We start from the raw sequence: 27,368 nt of genomic DNA on the forward strand, positions 1-27,368 counted from the left end.
GCATTTAAAGCTATCTTTCTGTTACATCGTATACAAAGTGAAGATGGGAGCTTCTACGTTCCCTTAATATTTTTAATACAGTCACTTAAAAGATTTCAATTTCATTCAGATACACCTTAAAGTGTCCTCTCCACTCATTAATTAAACCGCTAAAAACGTTACTGTCTGTCAAAGTTATGTATTTTGAAGTCGTTTCCATGAAAATGGGGGCTTCCGAGCTTCCTCCTGTAACTTTACATCGCTGCTTTCTTTAAAATTAACAGCACACCAGCTCATCTCTACACAAGCTCCATTAGCACAACTCTATGCTATGCAATCTCAATTTGTAATATTGTAGCAATCCAATTGTAATAATAAAGTATGGAAAACACCAACCCCTAAAGCAGACAGGATTTGCTCCTTAAGTTTGTTACATGTAAAATGTTACTTGTCAGAATACATATTTCTAAGACGGACATTGGTACGCCTCCGTTTCAAGGTCAGATGATTCATTCTTTCTGGTAAAAACAGGTCCCGGGAAGGTAAAATTTCCAGTAAAACCAAACCTTTCACAATCTCACTGTTGCACAATCAATGTTATTCGAGTTTAGTGTCGGTGCAAGAGTCAATTTAAGGCAATATTGGAGTTCGTATAAGATGATGTCAGGAATGTAAGGTAAATACTATAAAAATACTGCAAATATATCACACAATCATGATGCTAAGTTCTTATTTCAGTTATATGTATTTGATCAAAAAATGCCATATGGACATTTTAACAAAGTATAAAACTTGATTTTCATTGGTAACTTTTAGTACAGCAATGGAGAAACAAAACAAATGCATTGTCTTCCTGTTGAGGGTTAGTAAAAGTAGACATAATAATGTGATAATTCCACTACAAGAGACGTGATGTTCGGTGCAATTAGGTTTACGAAATATGTGCATATGTCGACATTGGCAATTGGTCAAATCATATCTGCTACCTGCAAATATTCTGATGCCTGTCTAAGCCAACTGAGTCATAATATTATTACAGAAGCCATAAATGAGCTCTTTAACTTGTCATAACGAAATTGGAATGAATCAATCTAAATAAGGGAACTTTTATCACATATAGCAAGCTGTTTTTGTTATAAAACATTTACAGCTTGCAGTGTCTGTTGGCCGCATACAACTTCATACATCAAGCTGATTGGTTTACATATTTCCCAGTAAGAAGTCTTTACTTTTTAAGGCTGCTGTTTGCTTCTCACCTTAAAAGGAAGACTCTTCTTACACTTTCAGCACTGCAGGTTTACTTGGTGACACCATCCAGCTGTCAACATGCTCACTATCACTTGTCTTCATGACAGTAGGCCTGTGGGAGCATATACTGCTCTCCTAGAGTGTTTACTTTATCAGCCTAAGTATTCCTTCCGCAATGATGTATGCATGCACACTGTTTATTGCTTCCATCATCCGTACAAACTGTTCACTGAGCCTCGCTACGTGTTCTGGTGTTACTGCAGTGCATTTGGAAGCTGTCCAGACATTGTCCTTTAGGCGCCCGATATTGAGGCTAATGTTGTTTGTCTGGCCGTTGCAGGAAGGATTTTGAGGAGCTGTTTGATATAATCATCACGAACGCCCTGAAGCCTGGATTCTTCTCCTTGGTGCCCCAGCAGAGGCCCTTTAGGACCCTTGGTGAGTACTGGACCACCACTCTAATGTCCCACTGTACTTAGTTATTTGATAAGTCATTTAGTCTCCAAAGGTCAAAAATGGAGGAAAAATACGATTCCCAGGTAGGACAATGTAAGCCATCAAATGAGTACTTTAATGATTGACTGTTTTAGCCCCTCAAGAAGAAGGCAATTGAGAAATTTCAGGGTTTGCCTCACTGTCAGACATTGAATATGAGAATAAGTTCAACCCATATAAAGCTACTAATACCACCATGCCTAGTTCACCAGTTCAAACCTACAGTTGTAACCTAAATGTTATTTTCAAGGCCAGCAGTTAGCATCTCTGGGGCTACGTGTTATGTGTCACTTGAAAAAAAAAAAGCCCATTTCGGAACCAGACTGGCTAAAATCAAGCAACTCAAAATGCATTCTTTTCTTGACTGACCTCAGGTGTGTTGTCCACCTCAGCAGTGCTCTTCCGTAGCACAGCTGGACTCTGTAAAACCTTTTAAACATGACCTCCTTACATTAATGTGACAAGATCTGAATGTGTTGGCTTCAAGTCTCGATAAGTACCCTGATCACTCTTCCACAGATTGTAGACTCACGTATCGCTTATGTAATCCAGGATTTGACTAAATATTAACAGGAGCTGAGGTTTAGTCTGTTGCTTCCAGCTGTTTGTAGGAGTCTTTCCTCTGAGTTTATTAAAAACCTGAAACATCAAACAGCAGCAGGATCCATGTGAGGGTCTCTAAAGAGAGGTAATGATCGCATTTACGCACAGCAGCACTTGATTGATTACCTGCAAATAGTCCCTCATGGAGACAAGATCAATCAGGTCTTAACAGCAAATCACACTGGGGACTTTTTCCTCCAGTTAAATCTTTTGTTACATAGCGGTCATCCTCACAGCTGTCGGGATATTTTTATTTTACTGTTTGTAAAGTAGCAGTTAGATTATCAGCACAGGTGGACAGAATTTTCATTGTTTAGGAAGTTGTACATAACTTGACTGTTAGTTATTTGGACTTGCTATTGGTAAAAGTAATCTTTTGTTTATTATTGCATCATTACACACTATACATCACTCAAATATCGCATGCATACTGTGGTTCTCTCCATCACTGTACTAGATGTCTGAATGAAACCATGAAAAACAATAATGTAAAGGTAGCCTATGTCTAAATGACAGAATTCCATCACTTTAGCAGATATAAGAAGCAGCAGTGTTACGTATGTCATGTCTGAAAAGGCTTAATGTGAGCTTTTTGCCGTATATACTTCTGTAAATTAGTGTATAAATATAGCAAAGCTCATGTGTTTCCTGTCTCATTAGTAAAAGCCGGCATATAAAATATCCAAGTAGAACTTCTCTATATCAGCCGACTCTAACCACGACATCCACAGGTTAAAATGACAACCACCTTTAACAGTAATTCCAAGAACAAACTGATGGCAGAAGTGAGTTAAACTGGGCTGTTGTCTGCTTACAGTAACTCTGTGCAGCCTCTGCCTGTTTTCTTATAATAGTAAGTGTCTTGGCATTTTGCCTTCATTTGGACAGTCAGTGAACGGGGCAACAGGAAATGTTAGCGACAGAAGGGTACACTGTGAAAACCGAATGAAACAGAAACCCAGCGGTCACAAATCACACTGTAGACCTGCAGTTGTTTGGCATATTGAGGCCCAAACAACTGCATACATTAAAAATCAACTTGTAGCCATTGGTTGTCGACTGAAACTATGGCTGTTGCTCAAATTCCCAGCAGAACATTGTGTTCTAAAGCATATGATAGCAAATGTGGCAACAAGCGTAAGTGAAAATGGCAATTGTCATGTAATTATTCTGAACAAAATGTCAAATAGATTGATTGAGAGTTTTTAAAGGGACAGAGCATAGCACCCTAAAACTCTTTGTTTTTTTTTTGTTTTTTTTTTTTGTAATTCAAATTTTTATTGTGTTTTCACAAACATGGTACATGGTTTCAACAACAAGCAAGGCCCAAAATAAGTATCAACCCTAAAGACACGGTCCAAGGCAGGAAACTGTCCAGTTCAGTCAACTTTTATGTGATCCCAAAGTCTGTCCCAGGGTGACCTGTCTTCAACTTGTGAAATATCGGACAGTCTTCTTAGCATACGTTCATACGACACAATTTCACTCATAGCGTCAGCCCACTCCCAGACACTTGGGGCAGTGGGGGCTTTCCAATGCCTCAAAATAATTCGACATGTTGTGATTAAACTCATTGAAATAACAACAAATTGTTTTTTAGAAACATTTGGCAAACAGCTTCTGTCTCCCAATAAACAAATCTCAGGGCAAGAGGGTACATTTGCACTTAACCAGCTACTTAGAATCTGTGTAACCTGTTCCCAAAGAGGCCTAACTAGTGCACAGTCCCAAATACAGTGAATAAATGTTCCCCTTTCATTTTTACATTTCCAACACAAATCATTTCCCGACAGCTTCATTCTGTACAATCTCGATGGAGTAAAGTAATACCTGTGCAACACTTTATAATGTGTGAATTTACTCCTTGCCTCTCGCACATATTTACCACATTCTGCTATAATTTTTTCCCAGTTATCGGATTCAAATGTATGCCCCAGATCCTTTTCCCAATTTACCTTCAGACTGTCAGTATCATTCCTGGTGGCAAGAGTTGCAACTCTATAAAAATGAGAGGCTCTGCGTTTTTTCAGGGGAAGCTTCATATAATTTGATATTTGATTGTCAACAAGACTATAAGGCACTGAACTAATACAACTTCGTATTTGTAAATATTTCCAGAAATTACTTCTATCCATCAAGCCGTATCGTTGGGATAGCTGGTCATAAGACAATAATACTCCTTCCTCAAATAAATCACCAATAGTGTTTATGCCTTTTGAAGACCACTGTTCCCAATACAATATTTTTTTTCCAATACGAATATCAATATTATGCCACAATGGGGAATATTCTTGGATTGTATGTTTAAGCTTGAAAATTTTGTGTGCCTTTGTCCACATATCTTTTGAATGTAAAATAATTGGGTTTTTGTTATCAGTATGCTTTTGGGACAGTACTTGTAAAGGCATTAACGGGAAACAAATTTCCTCTTCCACAGCTATCCAGGGTACCTGAGACTCATTCTTATGCCAGTGTTTGGCTTGTTTGGTCATTTCAAAAGCCAAATAATATAACCTTAAGTTGGGAAGACCTAGCCCACCCTTTTCTTTATGAGCACAGAGTTTACTCATTTGTTGTAAAACAAGAATCATATTTTTACCTTATGAACCTCAAAATCCATCAGCAGGTTTGAAAGGCACATGCTGTCTTTGAATTAATCATGTGAGATGTACCATAGTGTTGGAAAGCTAACCAAATCTAAGCTTAAAATTGTGTTATTAAAAGACTTGCCAAAAAATTGACCATTTGCAACAACCAGAACCTGTAAAAAGCACCAAAAAAATTGTGATAAGAGGCACAAAAAGCCATTGGTGAATCACCTGGGACCAACAGCCATGTGACAAAAATCCAGGGACTGTTTAGTTGAACTGGGTGGAACTGCAAGCTGTAGAGAGCAGATAGGCAGAGATGAATATGAAAACAAATAAAAAATGTTTGTAATAAATGATCGGTAGTATGTAGTGTCATAATTTTTTTCTAGTAGTGGTAATACCCGTGAGCACTTGGGGTAATGTTGTACATGTTGATTCCAGGTTTTTTTCCGATCTTAAAACAAAAAAATTAAAGAAATTCAACTTTTTTTGCTTTTTGATGATTTATGGCATTTTGTTATAATGCACAAAACATTTATGGGTTCTGTCTACTTCTAGCCATGATTTTGCTGTTTCCATAGAGATGCAGGACTTCATATTGCAGTAAAAAATGAGCCGAAAACAAACAAAAAGTAGCAGAAAACACTCAGATACTGGTTGACATTCTTTGTATATTAGAGTCAAAACACTGGCGACCTACACCCAACACCATTCCTGAACACCTCTTGTGCAATAATACAGAATTAGATCAGAGCTCAAAACTGTGTTTCTTTTTTTATCATTTGGATGAACTGATCCTTTTTAAAAAAATCCATAAATTTTTAGACATTTGTAATATCGATTGTATTATTTTAGGAGTATTTTGTGGGGAACTGGAGGTCAGTGCAGCTGTAATCGAGTCCGGTTCTAAATTTATTGTGAAGATTTCAAACATCTGTTAGTCATGTTGGCTCGATCAGTATCAGCTGTTGATGTTTCACCATCAGCCGTCCACATGACTGCTGTTACCTTCCCGGGCTGCCTGCCTTCTGTCGCTGTCCCATGGCATCTGATCTGATCCTGGATGCTGCTGGTGAAGGTGTGCTCTGGTGGAGGGGCAGCGTATTGGAATGCTCCCCTCATCTGGATTGTGTTGCTGCCAGCAGCAACACTGGGGATGCATTAAGTGTGAAGACAGGATGATCCACTCACTGAAATATTCTCTCCCTTGCCCTTCTGCAAGTTTTGCCACGTTGGCAGAAAAAGCATCAGCATCTGCTCTTCCTCTGGCCTCTGCTTCTTTTTTTTCCACTGGAAACGTTTCTTGTTATTTGGCATTCTTCACATTTTCAGTTTGATTTATTATCCAGTAAAGTTTATTTAGAAGAATTTGACACTTTGAGTTTATTAGATTAGGGTTGATTGTTACAAAACAAACCAAGCAGCTCAGTGTCAGGATGTGTCAGTATATTCAGCTAATTATCTACTCATAAACCAGTTATATTTGGGGAACTTCTACTATTTCTGTTAATTTAATTGTTATCTGAGACTTTTTTGTGTAGAGGTGACATCTTCTGATTTTGTGGTTTTCCACCTATAGTCCAAAGAAATGCAGATTAGATGAATAACAGAACTTTACTGGTAGTGTTTATGCAGAATCTCAGCAGTTTTCATACCTGCTAATGCGATAAATGCTAATGCCGTCTCTCTTGGATATCTGGTTTTGTTTTCCCCTTCAACATTGCATCCTTATGTCATCATCATTGTATCCCGTTAACACAGAGAGACAATCAAACCCTCTGGTGCTGCACTGAACCTAAAACAAACACACTCTTTTTGCAGAAACTAGCAGGCAGACTGTAAACTCTGCAGCAGCCACTTTCCTGGGACAGAGAGTGAATTAGAGTTCAGTGGAAAGACATATGTCATCTAAATGGAAAATCGTGAGCAGACAGTTATTTTAACTTTGATACGACTTTAAAGCTGTATAGACAGCTTGAAAATAACTCCACATCTCAAAACCAGAAAGTTATTTAACTCCTGTAAATACCACAGTGCAAGCCTGCTACATATACTGTACACTGTGACAGAAAATCAGTCTAAAGTGTGGAGAAAGGAGTGACAGAAGAGGAAACAAGCCATTTACAGATGCAATATGCAAGATTTGGTACATTTATATAGCAGCAAACCACTCTCTGCTATGTGAAGATATAGTGGCGTAATGGTGTCCTTAGCTAAGAATGAAACCACACTATTATTATTATCAGTTTATTTAAAAAGGGACCATGTGCAGTATTAAACATAAATGTTAGCTTTAAGCTAATTTCCATCTGCAGTCCCTTGGTACTCTTTCTGTGTGTGCTATAATCTGAGCATCTATTTTTGGTTGCCATTCCAGGTGCATGGGCATGTTAGTGCATGTGAATGCCTCCCTTTGAAACTGTTAGCAATGCTAGTGAAGTCTGCTGCATATACTGTACACTCTGAGACTTTGAAAAATTATTACTTTTAAAATATTTTTCGAAAGTCAGTAAAAAGTGTGGCAGAAGAGGAAACAAGCCATTTAAAGATGCAATATGCAAGTTTTGGTACATTTATATAGCAGCAAACCACTCTCTGCTATGTGAAGATATAGTGACATAATGGCTTCCTTAGCTAAGATTGTTTTCACACTCCCTCTGTGTGTTATAATCTGAGCATCTATGTTTTGGTTGCTATTCCAGCTGCGTGGGCATGTCAGTGCATGTAAATTCCTCCCTTTGAAACTGTTAGCAAAGCTATTGGTTGGCTAATGGTTGTTGCTGTATCTTTTTATGTTGGATCTCATTTACACAGCTTTCCCGGTTGTAAATGAAACATGAAGGGAACGGAGATTTGTTTTTGTCTGAGATGCTGGTGCTTTAGCGGCTTCACATTTAGAACCTTTAAAGAAATTTAAAGAGAAAGATGAAGCGATAAAGGAAACAAACTGATTCAGAAGAAGCCCAGAGGAGTGCTAGCAGAGATTTGTTGGCTACAAAGTGGACAGCTGTTCAGATCCAACTATGAAAAGTTCAGAACAGAAGACTGGAACCTGCTGGAACATAATGTAGGGGGTAACATTTTTTTTGTGCTGTTTAAGGGTGTTTACAACAGCTCTAGTTTTAGCAATAGAATGAACAGATACTTTCAATTCTGGTTAGTAGGCAAACACAAAATACTGATTTTTGATCTGTAAGGCAATCTTCTCATTTGTGAAGTCTAAACAAATTAATTCAGTTTGGTCAATGAGTTTCGATCCCAATATTGATCCACAACAACAAGCATATAGATTGTGTTCAGCGCCAGAGAGATTCTGAAAGAAGCATCGTTCCATCTTCTAGTTTGTAATGGAGCAGCTCAGATAAGTTGTGGGTTATTTTACAGAGCTCTTGACAGGTTTTGGTGAGATTCATGTTTTCCGTTTTCCATTTCCATTCCCTCGCATTATCTTGCAGTACTCCCTCTGATCTACACAGAAAGGCTGAGCTGTATTGTGTTGTAATACAGTATGATTTATTATATAGACGGTCGCTGGTTTTGACCAAAGCATGAGTGGGTGCCCCCTCGGCTGCTTCTGCTCATACAAGTCTGTACAACCTCAGCTAGATGTTTCACCAGCACAGCTCTCTCACTAGCTGCTGCCGAGGCTGATTGAGACACACCATAGCTCTGATCATCTCTGTAGTCATTGTCGTGCTTTGGCTGTCATCATTCTGGTTGTTTGACATTAGATTGTAAAGAGAACAGCAACTACAAGCAGGGCATAAGTGTGAACGTGTATCTCATTGTATGTGCAGGAAGATTTATTGCACGCTGACCGGAAAACAGCCACAGATGCATATCAGTGCACATCTTTCAGACTGAGGCTGCAGGCCATCATGTTACTGACTTTCATGTAATCTGTGGTGTTTGCATGCTTTTGTTCCCTGACTTTAGCTTTGAAGACAGCACCTCCTCCCAGGCAGAAAAAGTATCCTTTTAAAACTGCTCCATGTCTGGGGAGAAGTGCTGCCTTATAAGCAAACTCAGGGAGCAATAGCACCTTTACTTCCCATTCTATAACCTGTGAGCTTCAAAGATCTCATGTACGGATAGGAAACCAACACAGCAGCGCAACAAGGAACAAAACATCTGCCAAGGATTACAGTGATGATTGCTGCAAGCTATAGGGAGTGGTGGTGGTGGAGGAAGCATTCAGACTCATAAAATAGCAACCCAGTTTCAAAATACTAAAAACTGTGCTTTGAAAATGTCAAAAATGTACTTAAAACACTTCTTATTCAGAAAACATCCCTGTAAGTGATGGACTATGAGCTACAATATTCCTGGCAGCTGGTGGCATCTGACAGAAGCACTGCTGGTGCAAATTCTATGTAGTGTAACAAAGCTTTTTTTTTTTGGTTAGTGCTAAAGGGAGCAGTGGAGAGTGGCCACAGAAAAGTTAGATATATTCACACAAACATAGATTCAACTACAGCAGCAGCTGTAGTCCAAGCTGTAACCATATCCACAGCCACGGCTCCAGCTGGTTGCTGAATACTCTCTCAGCTTGGCCTTTTGACAAGAAGAATGAGCAACTATTGCATCATGGAATGTGTCACATCATCTCTCCTTTTAGCAGTGAGAAGTAACACCGAAAGACTTGAAGACAGTGAGAAAAAAGAGAAGAGATTTGTGTACATAATCATCATCATTGAATATAATAGAATGGAACATTTGCATTGTCATTGCGTGAGCACTCCTAATCGGTTCATTAAAGGAGACCAAGAAAACAATGTAAAAAAAATATGCAAGGATAGTGACTAAAGACATAGTAAATGTTAAACGCTATCATTCGAGTTTTGCCCAAGCATGAACATTGCACTAGATATAAATGCAATTATTAAAAATGCCATGTGACATCTTAAAAGCTGCTGCTCATCTCAGCTGCACAGTTTGTGCTTCTCCAAGCTCCAGACCACATACCACTCATTCTTGTCCGTCTCAAAGTCCAGCGTCCTCACAGCCGTTACCATGAGTGTGTGTCTTCGTGTACACTCCCACAAGAGCAGGTGCTCATCTCTGTTCTTTCACTCTCTCCTGTCACAATATTTATAGCATATTTAACCTCAGTTTGAACCTACAGGGGCCTATACTGTGTAGAACATAATGGTTTCTTCTGTGAGAGTCAGGATCTTCTTTTATCCTGCTGCTGGTGGTCTTCAAGAGCAGTGAGTCAACTTAAAGACTGCTGCCTGTCCAGGAGAGTAATTACCAGCTTCAAAGAAAAGCCAGTCTATTGATTCATAGATAACTACCATGGAAAGCATTCCACATTTAAAAGTCCATTCATTTGTGTGATTAAAGATGCTTACCACAGTGATGAATACATCATATATGTTCCGTTCCCAAAGTACGTATTGCACTTTTTATTGTGTTGTAGATTTAATTACAAATTTAATTAATTAACCCATGAGGACATTCAACTATTTTTTCAACATTATTGCAAAGTACACAAAAAATAAATTAAAAAAATGAAAATCTTTCCTTCACAAAAGTAGTAAAGTTATATATCTTGGTGTAGCACTACACATTTTGGCCAGATGCTTTCTGTTAGGTGTTTTTGATGTGTCTAGAACTGGACAGGAGCAGAATGGATTGGACATAGTTTAGGAAGCCGCACACCTGTGTCTAGGTGGTGTGTGTTTAGGAGCCACAATTCATGCAGCATGTCAAGACAAAAACCAAGCCATGAATTCCCAGAAACTGTCTGTAAACCTTTAAAGTCTTGAGTCTTACCAGGAGCTCGATGTCCAAATAACTGTGAAACGGAAGAAGTTTTACCAGGACACTTAGTGTTGACCATCCTTCCAGAATGAGTAACCAAGCAAGAGGTGTCTTGGTCAGAGGTGGCGACCATCACAGCAGCACTCTATCAATCAGCATGTCTAGAAGATGCAGCTGGAGTAAAAGACATGGTAGCCCACTTGGAGTTTGCAAAATGGCATTAAAAGAATAGCACAAAGAAAAAGATTCTCTGGGCTGAGCAGACAAAAACTCCAAGCACCATGGCTGCCATACACTGATTAACACTTGCCAATACTATCCCTATGGTGAAGCATGGTGGTGGCAGCATCATGCAGCATGGAGTTGCCTCTCAGTGGCAAGGACAGAGAGAGTGGTCAGAAGTAAGAAAAGGATGAGTGAAATAGAAAGAGGTCCTTGACAAATACATACACCAGAGTATGACTCAAACTTAAAACCACTGAACATCTGTGAAGAACCCTGAAGGTGACAGTTCACAGATGCTTCCCATCCAATCTGAAGGATCTAGACAGGATCTGTCAGCATGATTAGAACAAACTGCCAAAATCCAGGTGTCCAAAACCTGCAGCCTTACCCAAGAAGACTTGAAATTATAACTGTTTCCTGAGGGATTTCTACACTAAAGTACCAAATCAAGGGTTTAAATATTTTTGTAAATGAGAGATTTCAGTTTTGGATTGTTATGAAACTTGCAAGAATTTCTGAAAGCATGTTTTCACTTTGTTGGTATGGGTTTTTGATTGTAGAATGATGGGCAAAAAATGCCAAACTTATCCCTTTATAGTAATTACAAGACAATGAACCTGCAAAAGTGAAAGGGTTTGAATCCTTTGTAAAGCAACCGTGTGATAGTATTTGCGTGCAGTCGAAATGGACTATATTCATCGTTAGAATGTGGCTCTAGCAGTGGATGTAGTCCATTACTGTTTTTATTAGACATTTATACAACCTGTCATCTCTTAAAATGGAAACTTCTTCTTGGAAAGAGGCTGAAATGGCGAAACAGCATCGATGTAAAACTAAGAAACAAAAGAAAACAAGACTTTAAAGCCGCAATCCAGCAATTTGGTTTTAAAAGTTTGATCATTAATAAACACTGGAGCTTACATTTTATACAATGTACCTGGACGGCATCTCTTGGCAGGAAAAGCCTGTATCTTTGTAAGTTTGTAACCCAGGTTTTCTGTTATAAATTAGTGACAGTCACATTTATTTTACCACAAAGGACATAAACTCACTTTAGTGTGTGAAACAGCCACAGTGGACTTTTAAAATGCAACAAAAACAAGGATTCTGAATATTGTATAAAAAACAATAATACCAAGTCAGAAAAACTTTAATTTTGTGATGCCTTCTCTAACATTCTTCCTGCAGCTTCCATTATAATTACAGTAATCTCATTTATGTATATCCACGCCAGATTTTCCTGTCTGAGTTTTATTGTATCTTAGTGTTCTTTGACACACCCTTTAAAATAAGCCCAGCTCATCCCAGTCCAAATAGTAAAGAATCCCCGCAGATGTGTCTGTGCCAGCCTCATTTATCATTTATTCACATTCCTGCCTGTCATCTCCTCCACCAGGAGTAAACATCATGTAGATCACCACAAAATAACCGAATGTTATTTTGAATGTTTCAGAAAGTGCAGCCACTAATTCAAGTTAATTCTCTGCTTTGAAAGTATTCATATTAGGGCTGCACGATATATCGAAAAAATATCGTTATTGCGATAATGGTAAGTGCGATATCCATATTGCAAAATTGCGTGATAATTTTATGATTATTTAGATGTATAAATCATGCTTTTTGCATGAATAGACGTTTTCTTGTGACCAATTGAGCGCGACCTGATCAAATAAATGAATAAAATAAAAATAAAATAAATTTACAGAATAGTGGGCAACTGTGAAACTAATCTGTTTAAATTGACATAAACATACTCACTGCTTAATAAATGGAACTGTCATATAGACTTAGGGTCCCGCACAGCCATAAATGAATACAGATTCCACTGTTTAACTGCAATAATTCCCCCTGTCTGGTCAGTGCAGAGCATCACTGCGTGCCTTCTGTTAAAGCTGCTTTTACCTGCAGTAAAAGCAGCTTCTGTGCCTGTGTGCTGCTGATGATGGATGGAATCAACAGACCCTTGACAGATGTCCTGCAGCCTGCACACTAAATCTGTCATGTACTCTTCATGAATAGCACATGTTGAGAAAGTGTGCGCCACTTGTCATTTGCCTTCTTGCCTTTTGGCATTTACTTTCATTTTTTTGGTTGTTTATTGAAATTGCTATGCAGAAAATTTGGTTTTAAAGTTTCCAGCAAGTTAACAGTGGGTTAAATTACTTTCTGATGTCTAAAAGTGGCCACTAGCCATCAACCATCATCAGAATTTAATTGACTCTGCAGTTCCTCTCAGCTCTACATAGCTTTTGGTGCCTCGCTGATTTACAGGTTGTTTATCTTTTGCAGCTTACATCAACTTTATTTCCAGTTGCAACAGCTTCCAAGTGTGTAAATCTGGAAACACAAGCTTGTTGTTTTAGTGTGTATGTGCTTTTATAAAACAAAGACCTTAGCCAACTCAGTTGGAATGGCAGTAAAGTAACAGTTTCTGGGTGATTTGTCGTGGCAATGACATTAGCTGTAATTATAACACTGCAAGTATAAACTAAAGCTTTTGTTAGGGACATCCCAGTCACATTCCAGGCAACTTTTACCCAATCAGTATTGACACAAACTTGAGCCTGATCCTTTGTTTATATTGCAAGTGTTGCATATTTAACAAGAAAAGCGCAGAGAGCGCAGTACTCCACCAAGGCTGCTCAGTCATTGTATAATTTCAGACAGATAAGTCTCAATAAGCCTGCAGCAGTCGATTTGTAGTAGAATCGCAGTCATGTGATCGTCAGCAGGCAGCTGACGTAGTGTTCACTTGCTGTCATAGTTATAGTGTCGCTGTGTCGCTATCTCGCAATGATACAGAAATCTTTAACAAATCTGTGGATCCAGACTATTAGCTTCATCACTGCCAAAATGTAATCACTTGGTCATTGTGTCATTTCTGACCTTCCCTGAAAATTTCATCCAAATCCATTTCAAGTAATGTTATGCACAGACAGACAGACAAACGTGCACAGATTGTCACATAGCTCTGCAGTGTTCCTTGGCGAAGTAGAAATGCTCTCATTGATTACAGCAATGTTAATCAATAGTTAATTTAATTGCATACAGTGGACATTCCTCCTGTGGTGATCTTGCTATTGTAAGCCAAGGATCCATGATACAGCCTACAAAGAGAGCTTATACATTTGCCACTGGGATATTACAATGCTATCCTAATTGATCACATATTCTTTTAACACGTGTTTGCTGGCCAGCGTCATTAAGCGTAACAGAAGACTTTGTCATGGTGCCCGTTTACTAGCTAAACCCTGCAACACTCTCTGCTTTTGAGCATAGCACCGCTAGCTTCCTCTGGTCACTATAGTATTCAACAGTAAGAGGCTCCCCCTGGTGATGCAACCAGATACTTGGCCAAATCTAAAATACTTTAGGAGTGTATCATCTAGAAAATAGTATCACACTGGGACTCACCATCATCCATCCATTATCTGTACAATGCTTAATCCTCATTAGGGTTGCAGGAGGACTGGAGCATATCCCTGCTGACTTAGGGCGAAGGCAGGGGACACCCTGGACAGGTCGCCAGTCTATCACAGGGCTAAATGTACAGACAAGCAATCACACTCGCATTCACACCTACGTACAATTCAGAGTTACCAGTTAACCTCAGCATGTTTTTGGACTGTGGGAGGGGTTTTCTCTGGAGTACCCGGAGAAAACCCATGCATGTACAGGGAGAACATGCAAACTCCACGCAGAAAGATCCCAGTAAGGCCGGGACACAAACCGGGGATCTTCTAGCTGCAAGGCCAAAGTGCTAACCACCAGCCACTGTGCAGCCCAACTCGGTATCAGCAGATCCTAAATATAGAATGACTCAGGCCGGGGATAACCAAAACTTGATTGAAACATCCCCATTTTGTGTAATTTTATTCAAAAGCCTGGGAATGTTCGGTAGCAAACATTGTCATGCTAACACGTTAATCTAAAATGACAACCAGCATAAACATCTCCTGTTAAAATCAGCGTTTTTATGACTGTTTACATATTTAGCAGCACTGTGCCTACGTGCCATCTCACACGCACACACCAGTGTAGCTTATGGCTGTAAGTCTTGTTCTTCATCTTTCTACTGTGTAATTTTGACTCTTTAAGCAAACTGCCAACTCATTTTGAATCAGACATGGTAAGATATAACGCATAATAAACTATGGTATATCATTATTGTACTGCTGCACATTATATGCTGTTTGGAACATTGTTTGCTGGTTAGATGCCTAAACAACATCTCCAAATGAAACTGCGCCCTTATTCTGAACTAATGTTACTGAATGGCTTTTTCTTCTGTGCAAACATAAACCATGCAGCCGACCAGTGGAAAATCCTTAGTCATTATTCATGAGCGCTGTGAGTTTAGAATGACTGGGTGTTTTTGCATGGCTGGACGCAAGGCTCCGACATTTTCAGAGGGTAAATGTGAGGTTTTGGAAGGCGTCCTGGCTGACACGTGGTGTGTGTTGGGGTTGGACAGCGACGAGAGGGGCACGACTGGTCACCACTGCTCTGCTTTTGCTCACAGTCTGGTTTTGTCCTCACTGCTGCTGAAATACAGTATACATCAACAGCTGCTCAGATAGCTTTGTACAGGGACTGAATACCCAGAACCTAATAAGCAACAGACTTTTCCCTGGTCAGTTTTCGTGTTTTATCATGACTTTGTTCTTGTATATGAAAAGTTTTGAAATTATTTATTCAAGCTTTATCAAACTAGCTGTAATTTCCTACATGGAATAGAAATATCTTTTCAAGATTGTCCTGGCTAACGTGTCTACACAAGGGGCATTCAAGCTGCACTTTATGGTTTTTCTTCTCACCCACATCTGATGGAAGAGATACCTCTCATTTTAATGTCTCTATTGTCGACCTGCCTACACAGGCTACATAACTATGGTGCAGGTGATGTGCCAAAAATGAGATACAGGGAGGTTAAAGGAGGCTGTCTGGGTCAAAGCCGGTAGCTGATTTAACTACTGATAGGCCTGTGGTGGTAGATGAGAGACCAGCAGGATCTCTTCCTTGTCATTGTTTGAGATAAGTGGCTCCAGTTGGCTCTTCATTTAGTTAGTATTCACATAAACTACATCACTTATGTCATTTGCGGGCATCTGGTTATGGTTTAAATGAGTGAGCAAACTTATAAAGATGCATACTTGGTGGAGGATATGGGGTATGTAATTTATAACAAATTTCCAGCATTTTTATGCCACCTAACCACTTGGATTAAGTCAAGAAACAGCCAGTTTGAGTTTCAGAGCATCACTGTAACCATAGTAACTCGTATTTCTGTCTGATTGCTGCTGAGACTACAGCATGGATATATATTATGATATAATAGATTTTTTGGACTTGTTTTGATTTCTTCCTGTTTAGTCTATAAAACTACTGCTGCATTCTGTCAGAGTCCTCTTTTTTGCCAAAACGTCATCAGTTGTAAATTTATTTTCATACATAGCTGAAATCACCAAATTTCTCACCAAATTGTCCGATCAGCAAGCTAATTTGAGAGTAAGGATGGCAACGTCACCTCATCAGTTTGGCATTTCAATGACATTGCAATTTTACTTTCTAAGTTTGCTTGGAGTAGGTGTATTTAACATACTCAGGCTTCTGTTTTCCTTTTGTATGTTCTTATTTCAATTATTGATGGCAGTTGAGCTAATGTCCATTCAAGAGTGGGTGGAGACCAAAACAGAGCAAAAGAGACTGAATATCAGACCTGTACGTAAGTTTGTGTCTACATGACGTGCAAATTGATAATAGTGTACAAATACATTGCGACTATAAGTATGCTCTGCTTTATGATGGTAATATGTCAGTGATGTGTTTACTTTAGCACCCAAGTAACTAAAAATGACATGATAGCACGATGTTACACCTGATTTCACCATTTTAAGACAGAAAAATAATTATTCTATTTGTCTCTCTTTAAATTATCATTTAGTTGTAATTCAGAAAGAAAAAGTGTAATGCATATCATAGAATTTTTGCTTTCAGAAGCTACTTTTTATTGAATTTGTCTTGTTTTTACTGTGGAAAATGGGTCAATAACATAGTTTCAGTCACAGTTGTCATCTCTGAAATGAGTTATGCACATTATGTTAAGAACGGCATAGCAGTAAACCTTTTCTATAATGGTCATTTAAAAAGTTTGTGGTCACATTATTATTGTTGAAAAAGAAGCAAAGTTACTAAACATGTCGTGCAGTAACTGATAAACATTTTTATATTGTACAGTTTAAGATTGCTCATATTTAGAGTTTTTATCCTTTGGTTTTAATTCAGTAACGAAAAATGTAACACGCACATCTGTGCTTTCAGTAGCCACGTTTTGCTGATTTTTTTCTTATTTTTATTGTGAAAATAAGGTCAATAACACATAATTGAAGTCACAGTTGTCATTACTGAAAATAACTACACACAGTTAGGGAAGAAAAAGCAAAGCAGTAAGACGTTTGTATTGTAAAAACTTAAATGATTTACATGCAAAGTGTCCGATCATTTAAAATAATTGTGGCCACATCATTATTGTTAAAAAAGGAAGTTAAGTAACTCTAGCATTCGTGCAGTAACTGCCCAATTTTTTATCTTGCACACTTGAAGACCGGATCATATTTAGAGTCCTAGGGAGTTGAAATTAGGTTGTAACTCAAAAGAAAGAGCTTTAGATCAAAGCCTGGAGAAAAAAAATAATTATTCCTGCAAAAATCTACCCTTTGATCCCCTGCAGGGCTCCTCACCTGTAAGTTGGGGGTTAGTTTTTAGCTTTGCTGGTGTTACTGGTGACAGTGTCACCATCTCTATAACTGTTGCTCTGCCTCTGCTGCTGTTCCCTTGTGGGTGAAGGTTGTGGTTTGCTGCTGGATGGCTTCAGGCTGCGTGGTCGTGTCGGCTCCTGCAGCCTGAGGGTTTGTGGGTCAGAGTGTGGCGACAGCGTTGTCTCATTCTGTTTTCCCTCCTGCAGTGAACGACGTGGAGGAGAGCCAAGGGCTGCCGTCGCTGGACAAACCTGGCTGGTACTCGCAGGGCAACTGGCCTCACCTCCACGAACTGCTCAAGACCATGACGGGGAAACCGGAGCCCAAGGTACGGCAGCCACCTCACGCATTACAGGAGCAGGCAGCCAGGCCTCTGACTGAAGGGCATCTGGAGCTCGCTTTGAGGTTGACTCCAACTTCAGGCTTTTTGGCAGAGGCTGAAAGAGATGGGGGCTTCATGAGAAATCAGCTCAGGGAGATTCACAGTAGTGTGATGGAGAGGAGGAACGTGGCTGCTGGCACGACTGTTGACAGGGCGGCTGTGTGCCAGCAGGCAGGGAGCTCACTGATAAAACATGCACAATACAGCTCATTCTTATACATATATCAGACCTTTTTTTTGTTACCTGTCAGGCATGGGAAACTTAGCTTAGTAAAAGCAAAACTTACTTTTTCCTGAGTCCGACTTCATGTTAGTTTGTTTACCTTAAAGCAGTATTCTGACAATGTATCCCCACTAAAACAGCCCAGGTAAGCTCACTTTTAGTAGAGAGATCTTAAAGGATCTGTTTTTACAGCCTGGTTATAACCTTATCATTCTCATCTTGGTAATATTTTCCACTACCTTTGATAAAAAAAAAAAAAATGTTTTGTCACTGGCTTCACCACCGATTTGGGTTCCTCACTCGACTTCACAATAAGACAGGTCGTTCCAGTTTAACTCTTAAATGCATGTTTTTTTCAGTTTAATTCTCTCCTTCATACCACTGCACTCATTCAACACAGATTAAAATCATATTGCTTGTAAGCTTTTCAGAGCACATAAGTCACAACAAACAAGAAAGATAGAATTTTGTCATTTACTAATGTCAGGGAAAAAACTTTTAAAAAGTAATTATTCAAAATCAATGCCTCAGCAAAACCTGTTCTATATTATTTTACACATCATGTCTCATACAGTTACATCTACTAAACCAAAATTAGCATGCACCGCTCCACTGTTTTGTGGTTGAGGATGGATGGACAAATGAGCACTTTTATGGTTCTATTTTTGCACAAAACTGAAGTCTTTTATAGCATCCGTCGACTTTTGGAAGTCATGGCACCTTTTTTTTATTTTCTCCAGCTGTCTTCACAGTGGATAAATGCCAAAGTTTTCTGGAAGAGTGCATGTTTGTGAGTTCCCCTGGCTTAACATGGTGGAAATGTTGCCATGCTGGCTAATTTATAGCAGAAAGGACTAGAAAATTGAGGTACGGAGATGATATTCGGAGACATAGCTTGTCCACTGCCATATTTAGTGCTCATATGCTCCTAGCTAGCTTCGTCATTGTCACGCTCTACTTCTGAGTAGTTCTGAGTCCTGAATGGTGCAAAAAACAAAGTCCTCATCATCAGTAGGTTTATCTTGCAGAGCTGCTGTCCTAAAAACCTGCACTAAATCTGCAAAATCACTAGGCTACAGTGACGGTAAGTTAATAAATTCTCTAATGGTAGTGCCGCTGTATACTGGGATGCTGCATATTGATGGGAGTTTGTTCAGCTTTACCTTGTTGCTCTCTTTCTTCATAGCCAGCATCTATGCTAGATCTACAGTAATTACGTAATTGTTTCACATTTTCAGAGATGTCAAATCTATTAAACCAACTCACTAAATCAGGATTTGTAAAATGATAGCTTTCAGTTTCTGGTTGATAAATAATACAGCTCACGTTCAGGCATACAGGCCTCCACGTGCACGGCAGTCGTGAATAGTAACAGAGCAACAAGCAAAAATAAGATTCAATTAACAATAAAGAAACTGTTTAGCCAGAGGCAGAGCACAGGAGAACATCACAACACCAACGAAAAGAGCCAATAGGCCTGAAAAAATGCTGAATCATCTCAGCTCTCAACAGTCTAACCCAGAGCCAGCCACAAAAACTCTCATCAGGCTGTACAGTGAAAGCTACTTGGCTTGTGGCTTTCTGTGGAGAGAGGAGCTGTCCTGCATTGGAATGCCTCATCTAAAGGAAAAAAGCTATTAAATGGTGTAATGAGCCTGGGAGAGCTCAACAGGGGGAATGGGAGTGTGTTTCAAAGCAGCTTGATTTGAACAAAAAGTGAACAATCATGTCTCTTCAGGTGTTACATGTAATATAACGTCAAATGACTTATGCTTATCTGGGATTTGTAAACCACAGAGGTCCAACCTGAAAGATTGATAAAAGTGAAGTAGTCTGTTTAGTGGGTAGAAATAAGGCCTCATTGGTAAAAGATAAGAACTAAATGAAGGGCCTGGCCACAGTTTCAGTCCTAAAGTCTTTGGAATGTAAAAAACATCCATGTGAGAACTTAGAGGTAAAGTTGTTGAACAGCACTAATCTAAGCCAGAATAGGAAACTGTCATTACAGTACTTCACACTGCAATTAATAACTCTGTCATCAAGCTTGTGCACATGGATTTCAACTTTTTGTGGTGTTGGACATTCAGTTAAGAAGTCCGTAATAAATGGTGGATGAACAAGCAAACAGAACAATCAGAGGTTTAAAGGAATGTTTTTGTGAGCACAGAAAAACTGCACCTCTCACAAAGATGTAGAAGATAGTTTTTGTTGTTTGCAGATACAAACAGCGTCCTAACTTGGTTTCATTCATGCCCATATTAATCGTTTAGAATAATCTTCCATGAAGAGCTGAAAGAGAACAATGTTATATCTTCTTGATCGATCTGTAAGAGAGACCACACTTTTACATATTGTTGTTGTTGGGTTGTATAGGAGCAAACTTTGACTGTTTACGGTAGTTAGGATCAGGACTGATGTAGATTAAAAAGTCATTAAAAGTGGAAAGTAATGGCATTATGTTACATTTTGATGGTGAATTTTGATGCAGGCATTTGTATTTAAGTGAGTGAGAGTTTTTATTTTTTTGTATCTGACACTGCATAAAAAATGATAATGCACTGGAATGAATGTTGGTGCTAATCACGGACAAATTCTAGACTGATAATCAAAAAAGATTAATTTCCACTTAACACATATATGGAAAATAATAGATGTTTATTTTTTTTTTAAAAAAAGCAACAGTGGTATCTTGTAGACAAACTGGCATTAGACACCTGTTAAAATCCTGAAATGAATTCATGGTTGGTTAAAAAAAGTAATTAAAAATGGAAAATAATATTCTTGGGTGTATTTTAAGGTGCTGGCATTTCTGTCTTTTTGACTCTGAGTCTATTCTTCTTTTTTAAATCTAACAATGCATAAAAACCAAGAACAGTACACAGAGAGCGCAGTACCCCGCCAGAGCTGCTCAGTCGTTGTATCATTTCCGATGAGTGAAATCTTTAATAAAAAAATGACCTTGCGCAGATCACAGGCGTGTGTTATGCATGTTTACATTATGTACGGATACCAAATTGCGTGACCTGAATATGTAATGGGCATGATGGGACTTGGAAACCATCCACAGCGATCTGTTTGTTGTAGGATCATGTGATCGTCAGCTGGTAGCTGACTGTAGTGTTCCCTTGTAGTCATAGTTACAGTGACGCCGTGCTGCTATTTTGCAGTACAGACATTTTTAACAAATCTGTGGATCCAGACTATAAGCTGCATCACTGCCAAAATCTAATCAGGTGGTCCTTGTGTCATTTCTGACCTTCCCTGAAAATTTCATCCAAATCTGTTTTTCCGTTTTTGAGTATTGTTGCTAACAGACAGACAAACAGACAACCGTACGCCAATCGTCGCATAACTCCGTCGGGTTCCTTGGCGGAGTAATGATAATGCAGCAGAATGAATGTTGGTGCTAATGACACTGACATTTTTGTCTTCACGGACCTAAATGTAACTTTTTAAAAAAAATTCCTTCTAAGTGTTAAATACATGACAATATTACAGCCAAATAACATGCTGTTAAGAAAAACTGCTCTTTTTAGTTATTAGAGCAGCTACAAGTGTCAAAAGGATATTGAATGAGGTTTTCTTACTTTTTGAATAGACACTATAAGTTCCAGTTTTGCTCTCTATGGTCTAGCTACAAACCATTCTTAGCTTTAGTGCAGGTAAGACAAAACTCCGCAACAAACTTTTGTGCAGTTTTGTAACTCACAATACAAAGGAATAAAAGTCTGAAACACTGCCGTTTAACAAAAGCTGACAGTACAGATCATTTGCAGGCGGCTCTGCAGAGAGCAGCCCTCAGGTCCAGCCAGCAGTACTCGTCATCGTCCACATCGACAGCTCCTCATCCCCCTCCTCCCACCTCGCTGCTCAATGCCCCCTCTGTTCCCCGGCCACGTGGAGAAAGCTCTCGCGGAATCCAGTGTCAACCTGCACTTATAGCTGCTTTAAACACTCCTCCGGGGTGACCTGAGGCACTCTGTGTTTTCACTTCTCTCCACTTTCACCTGACAGGACTTAAGGCAGGTGGGCTCAATAGAGGCATTCAGGGAAGATTACAATTCACTCTCGGCTGTGCTGAGGCTGACGGGGTCACGGCTGGGCTGGCAGGACATGATCATGCAGATTCAGAGTTCCTTCATGAGCGCTTGTGCTGTTTTTATTAGCAAAAGTATTGGAGTTATCTTCAAACTAACAGTGAGACTTCCTTTTTCCTGCCAACTGGTGCTGGATTGAACACGTTTGGATTTCAGTGAGCTGGCAGAATATTTAAAGCTTAAGAATATTACATTTTAAGGCTGAATATGATGATATAAAGTGGTTATTGCCTTTCCATCGTGCTTCCCCCTCCTCTCCTTTGCCTCCAGGCCTCACAGTGTGCAGCACAATGGCTTCATTAAGGCCCCTCTACATGCCTGCTGCTCTGTTTACCTGGGCCTGACTTTGGCTTTAACTGCACCTCTGAGTGATGAGCTGATAAGAGATGGGAGTCCACAGGCCCCACACTGCATGTCATCATAAAGCCGCAGTAAGCTGCTTCTCGTAGTAAAATGATGGAAATTACACACGACACTGAGCTTTAATATGTTGTATTATTACTTTATGCCACATAGGAATCCCACTGAAGCTCGCATCTGTCACCTGTCTTCTATTTATTGGACTTTCTCATCAGTTTTTATCAGATTAGTTGTGCAGAGCAGAATAAATCTTGACAGACATGTCAAGACAGTGTTATTTTTACATTACAATGAGGTAAAGAAATGTGGCACTGCATGTGACTTTCAGTTCTTTTCATTTTAATCCCAGCATTTGTCATCCCACTGCACTTTATAGCTTTCAAGACACTCAATGAGTTCCCCATGAGTTCACTAGAAGTGGACAGTGACTTTCTGGAATACTGGAAATTGACAACTAAAGTTGCGGCTTTATCTTTTTTTTTTTCTTTTTCACTGTAACCTCAGTCCAACTTTAATTTGGGGCAACCACCTGTCTTTTTAAACATACTGTTGACTGTTTATCTCCATCCAGACCATTCATACTGGGTTCAGGGTTCAATGCTACCTTATGATAGCGTTTCCCCAAAGATGAAGGGCTGATGATGCATTACGGACACCTCGCAAATGTCCTGACAAAAACACATGCCTGTCAAAAGGTGAACAATTTCCACATGTCCTTGATATTGACCAGTAGGAGCACAGATCGGTCTTCTATCCACCAATGGAAACATGGTGAAGCAAAAAGCGGGTTAAAGGACAGACAAGCCAACCATACCGTCCTCTTAGTGCCACTTGCTTCCTCTAAATTATTTTCTAAACACGGAACAGGCAGTATCATAGGCAACACTTTGGACACCATTGTTTGTTTAGATTCCTGTTTCCAGAAAATGGTCCCTCTTTCACTGTTAGAGCTGTAGTGATTAATCAATTAGTTGTCAACTATTGAATTAAGTAGCTATTTTGTTTGAGTAACTGTTTTGGAGAAAAAGTCAAAATACTCTGATTCTAGTTTCTTAAAATTGAATATTTTCTGGCTTCTTTCCTCCTCAGTAAGCTGAATATTTCTGGGTTGTGGACAAAACGTGACATTTGAGGACTTCATCTTGGGCTTTGGGAAACCCTGATTGACATTTTTCACCATTTTCTGAGAATTTCTGATTGAGTTACCTAGAAAATAATGAACAGATTAATCAACAAAGTAATCTTTGGTTTCCGCCCTTTTAACACCACGCAGGTTGTAGAGGATAGCGAATTAAGATGGGTCTAGACTGATATGTAGTCGACAGACTGGCGACCTGTCCAGAGTGTCCCCTGCCTTCGCCACAAGTCAGCTGGGATAGACTACAACCCTCCCCTTGACCCTAATGAGTATTGAGCGGTGTATAGGTAATGGATGGATGATGTGTAGTCTGTCAGGTCTCCTTGCCAAATCACAGCAAGAAATAAATCTAGACTGAACTGTCATAAGAATCTACATTTATGTTGCTGGTTTTTCACATAGCCAACAAAACAGCTGTGATCCTTCAAGGCCTGGACTTTGCAAGGCATCAATATATTGGTTTCAGACATCAATATATTAGCAGCAGATCCTTTAAGTCCTATAGGCTGAAGTGATCATGGATCAGACTTGCTCCATCACATCCTGAAAACCCTGTGGCTGGTTGAACACATTTACTGTGACTTACCCCCTAAAATATCCCAAACCTTCAGACGTACTGTTGCTATTACTTTTGTCAGTGTCCAAAGTGCGTTTATGTTGTGCTGTCCACTCATAATATCAGAGAGTGTTCAGGCGTCGAATCTTTTCCTGGCAGATGTCAACACAGAATGTCCTGTGGCACTGTCTTGCTCAGTGTTAGGGATAAAAGACGACAACTAAAGGCTGTATTTAGAGCCAATGAACAGTGTGATCTTTCTGTTAAGGAACAGAGGAGCGTCTGCCCGGCTGATTTAACCGTCGCCTGAAGGTAGATTCCCTCATGCAGAGCAGGGTCTGGTCCAGACTAATGTAACTGTACCCATCAACAATGAGTCTCTTCTATAATATGTTGCCTCTGTGCTGGAATCCGTGGCCTCTGTAAATATTTATCATAGTGATCCCATGACTCCGGCAGCAGCAGTGCTGAGCAATGAGAGAAGCAGGCTTTTTCGGGGGGTACCGAGGACCAGCTGTGACCAGTTCTGGGAAAAGTCTGGTGGAAATGTGATTCCTGCAGCCCTGGTCCCGCGGTGGCCCCGATTAGCCGGACTGTTTGTTTACATGTGGAAGGGCCAGCTTGAGACACAGCGCTGCCCTGTGAGGGGGAGGGACGAGACCCAGCTACTGGAATGCCTCACATCCTCTTTATGGCCTTCTGACTCCTGCAGGGAGGTTTGATTTAGCTGCATCTCACACGCACACACTTATGTAACAGACATGTGTGTCATCCCAATTCATCACGACCGGGTTGGGTTTAAATGATTCAGGATTAGCTGTGATTGGAAACAGATTTGAGGAAGCAAAAGATTACATTTTTGTCAAATAATGCTACAGTAATCAACTTAGAGCTTAACTAATAGTTGCAGTAATGATGAGATCACATGACTGTGTGTAATGGGTGTCATTCATAGTGACCAACAGGCAAAAAATCTTACTAAAAATTATACTACTCTCTTGGAGCTCACTGTTTTGACTAATTGGCAGTTAAATTTTGTCCCTCTCAGTTTGAAAAACACGCATAAAGAGTCGCAAATGAATAAAAGTAATAAAAAAATTGTGCAAAACATCATAGATTGTTGAAATATCTTGAAAGACACAATAAAGACTTAGCATGTTTTAATTTATTTACTATGGATTAGGTATTTACTTGTCACCTGGCCATTTAGTTTTGTATTTAGAGCTATCCGTGCCTTTTCTCAACTTTTTCTGGCTTAAGTTGTTATCTATTCTTTTTTTCCCATTTGGTATAAAAACCTGTTTCTGTATTCTTTAAATTTGTTTGAACAAACTTCAATAAATTGAGGTTTCTTGTGTTATATAATCCAGCACAGGAAAGATTAGATTTGCCTTAACGTAACAAGGTGCAAACTTTTTGTAGCAGTTCATGTATGAATGCATATTCATTGTTCACAAGTTAAGAAAGCTTCAAGAGTCTTACGTTCTTACTGCTAAATAAAAAAGCCAAAAGATTTTTATTTTTCTGGAACAGGCTGTAATTGTTTATTTTTTTCTCCAGTTTGACCTCGTGGTTTCAGTATTGTCTTACTGTTCCAATGAATAAATTCAGGCATGAAGAAGCCTGTTTTGTTTGTTTGCTTTTTGGCTTATTGTCACAGAAATATGACGTTGCAGCACCTGGGTTACAGATTTAGTGCACACAAACAAACACTTTTCTTTTATACTGGAGAGTTTTGATGAGAACAGATCTGCACATGATGATGATGAGGAATTAGGACTCGTGGCACTTATGAATCAAATCACTTAAAAGCAGAATCTCACATTGACAGTGTTCAAGCTTGCTCAAACAATAGCAGGTCTTAATGTGACAGCAGTCAAAATGTTATCCAGATGGAGTCCCAAAGGAAGTTTGGGCAGCTTCCGAGACTCTGCTGCTATAAACAGTTTTCCAGGACAAATTTCTCACGTGGGAAGCCAAACAATCTTAGAAACTTCCACTCTTCTGGAAAACATCTGCCATAGCGAGAGAAAGGGAATGAGTTATTAACTGATTCAGTGGTACTTTGAGAAATGACCAGATTACCTGAGGGGAAGCTAACAGGGGTGATGATATTTCAGTCTACACCTGCTAAATGTGACTGAAAAGCTATTGCGGCTAATAGGTATATTTCTCAGTGCATATTAGCTAAGATAAATGCATAAACAACAGCACAACTAGCCAGCTAGCAGCAGGACACAGCAGAATACATTTACCACAATGTCAGTTATATCCACTATTGCAGCAGGAGATGCTGTTATTTATTGATAAATGTTGTCGTTAAGTCTAGTAAAACTTAATTTTTATTCATTTGTATGTCTGATTGTTTGATTGATTGCATGTAGGCATTATATTGTGGACACTTTGTAGGACTGCAGACAAACTTTAAATCTACTGTCCTTAGCAGAGATGATGCCGATATTCTATTATGTTCAGCTGCTTTGTATCTCATTTCATATTATATCGTTGGATTTACTTAGATGCCAAAACATAACAACAGCAACATGATATCAGGATTCTATTAGCTATTGGCTGCTAGTGCTCAGGCCAGTGATAAACTTCTATCAGCAGATCATTATTTCGAACAGCTGTTGTTTGTCCGGAATCAGAAAAAAAATCTCTTCAAAAAAGCTTGAGATTTATAATCTGTCCATTCATGCTTGACCACAAAACAATGAGTGGGGCATGAACTTGTGATTACTGTGCTGACAGGTTTGATTTTGGTAGGTGTCAGTATGAGACATTACAGCAGAAACATTAATATATCAGTCTGCACCAAGAAATACTCGCAAACTTCACAACAACACGTCTGTAAAGGACAGTAAACACTCTAAAATAGCATATTTCTGTGTCTGTTGTTTTTAATACACTATGAAAAGGTTACGCATGTAAGTGCCAGGCCACTTGA

General features: G+C 39.3%; 1 protein-coding gene across 1 annotated transcript in view; it reads left to right on the forward strand.

The window, feature by feature from the left end:
* nt5dc1 (5'-nucleotidase domain containing 1) overlaps positions 1–27,368 on the forward strand; it is an 86,682-nt gene that overhangs the window by 46,209 nt on the left and 13,105 nt on the right. The window contains exons 8-9 of the mRNA XM_023296957.3: positions 1,568–1,665; positions 17,872–17,993. Of these exons, the coding sequence (XP_023152725.2) occupies positions 1,568–1,665; positions 17,872–17,993 (220 nt within the window). The remainder of the gene's footprint in view (positions 1–1,567; positions 1,666–17,871; positions 17,994–27,368) is intronic.

The sequence above is a fragment of the Amphiprion ocellaris genome, chromosome 12 (genome assembly GCF_022539595.1).
Source record: "Amphiprion ocellaris isolate individual 3 ecotype Okinawa chromosome 12, ASM2253959v1, whole genome shotgun sequence".
NCBI lineage: Eukaryota > Metazoa > Chordata > Actinopteri > Pomacentridae > Amphiprion > Amphiprion ocellaris.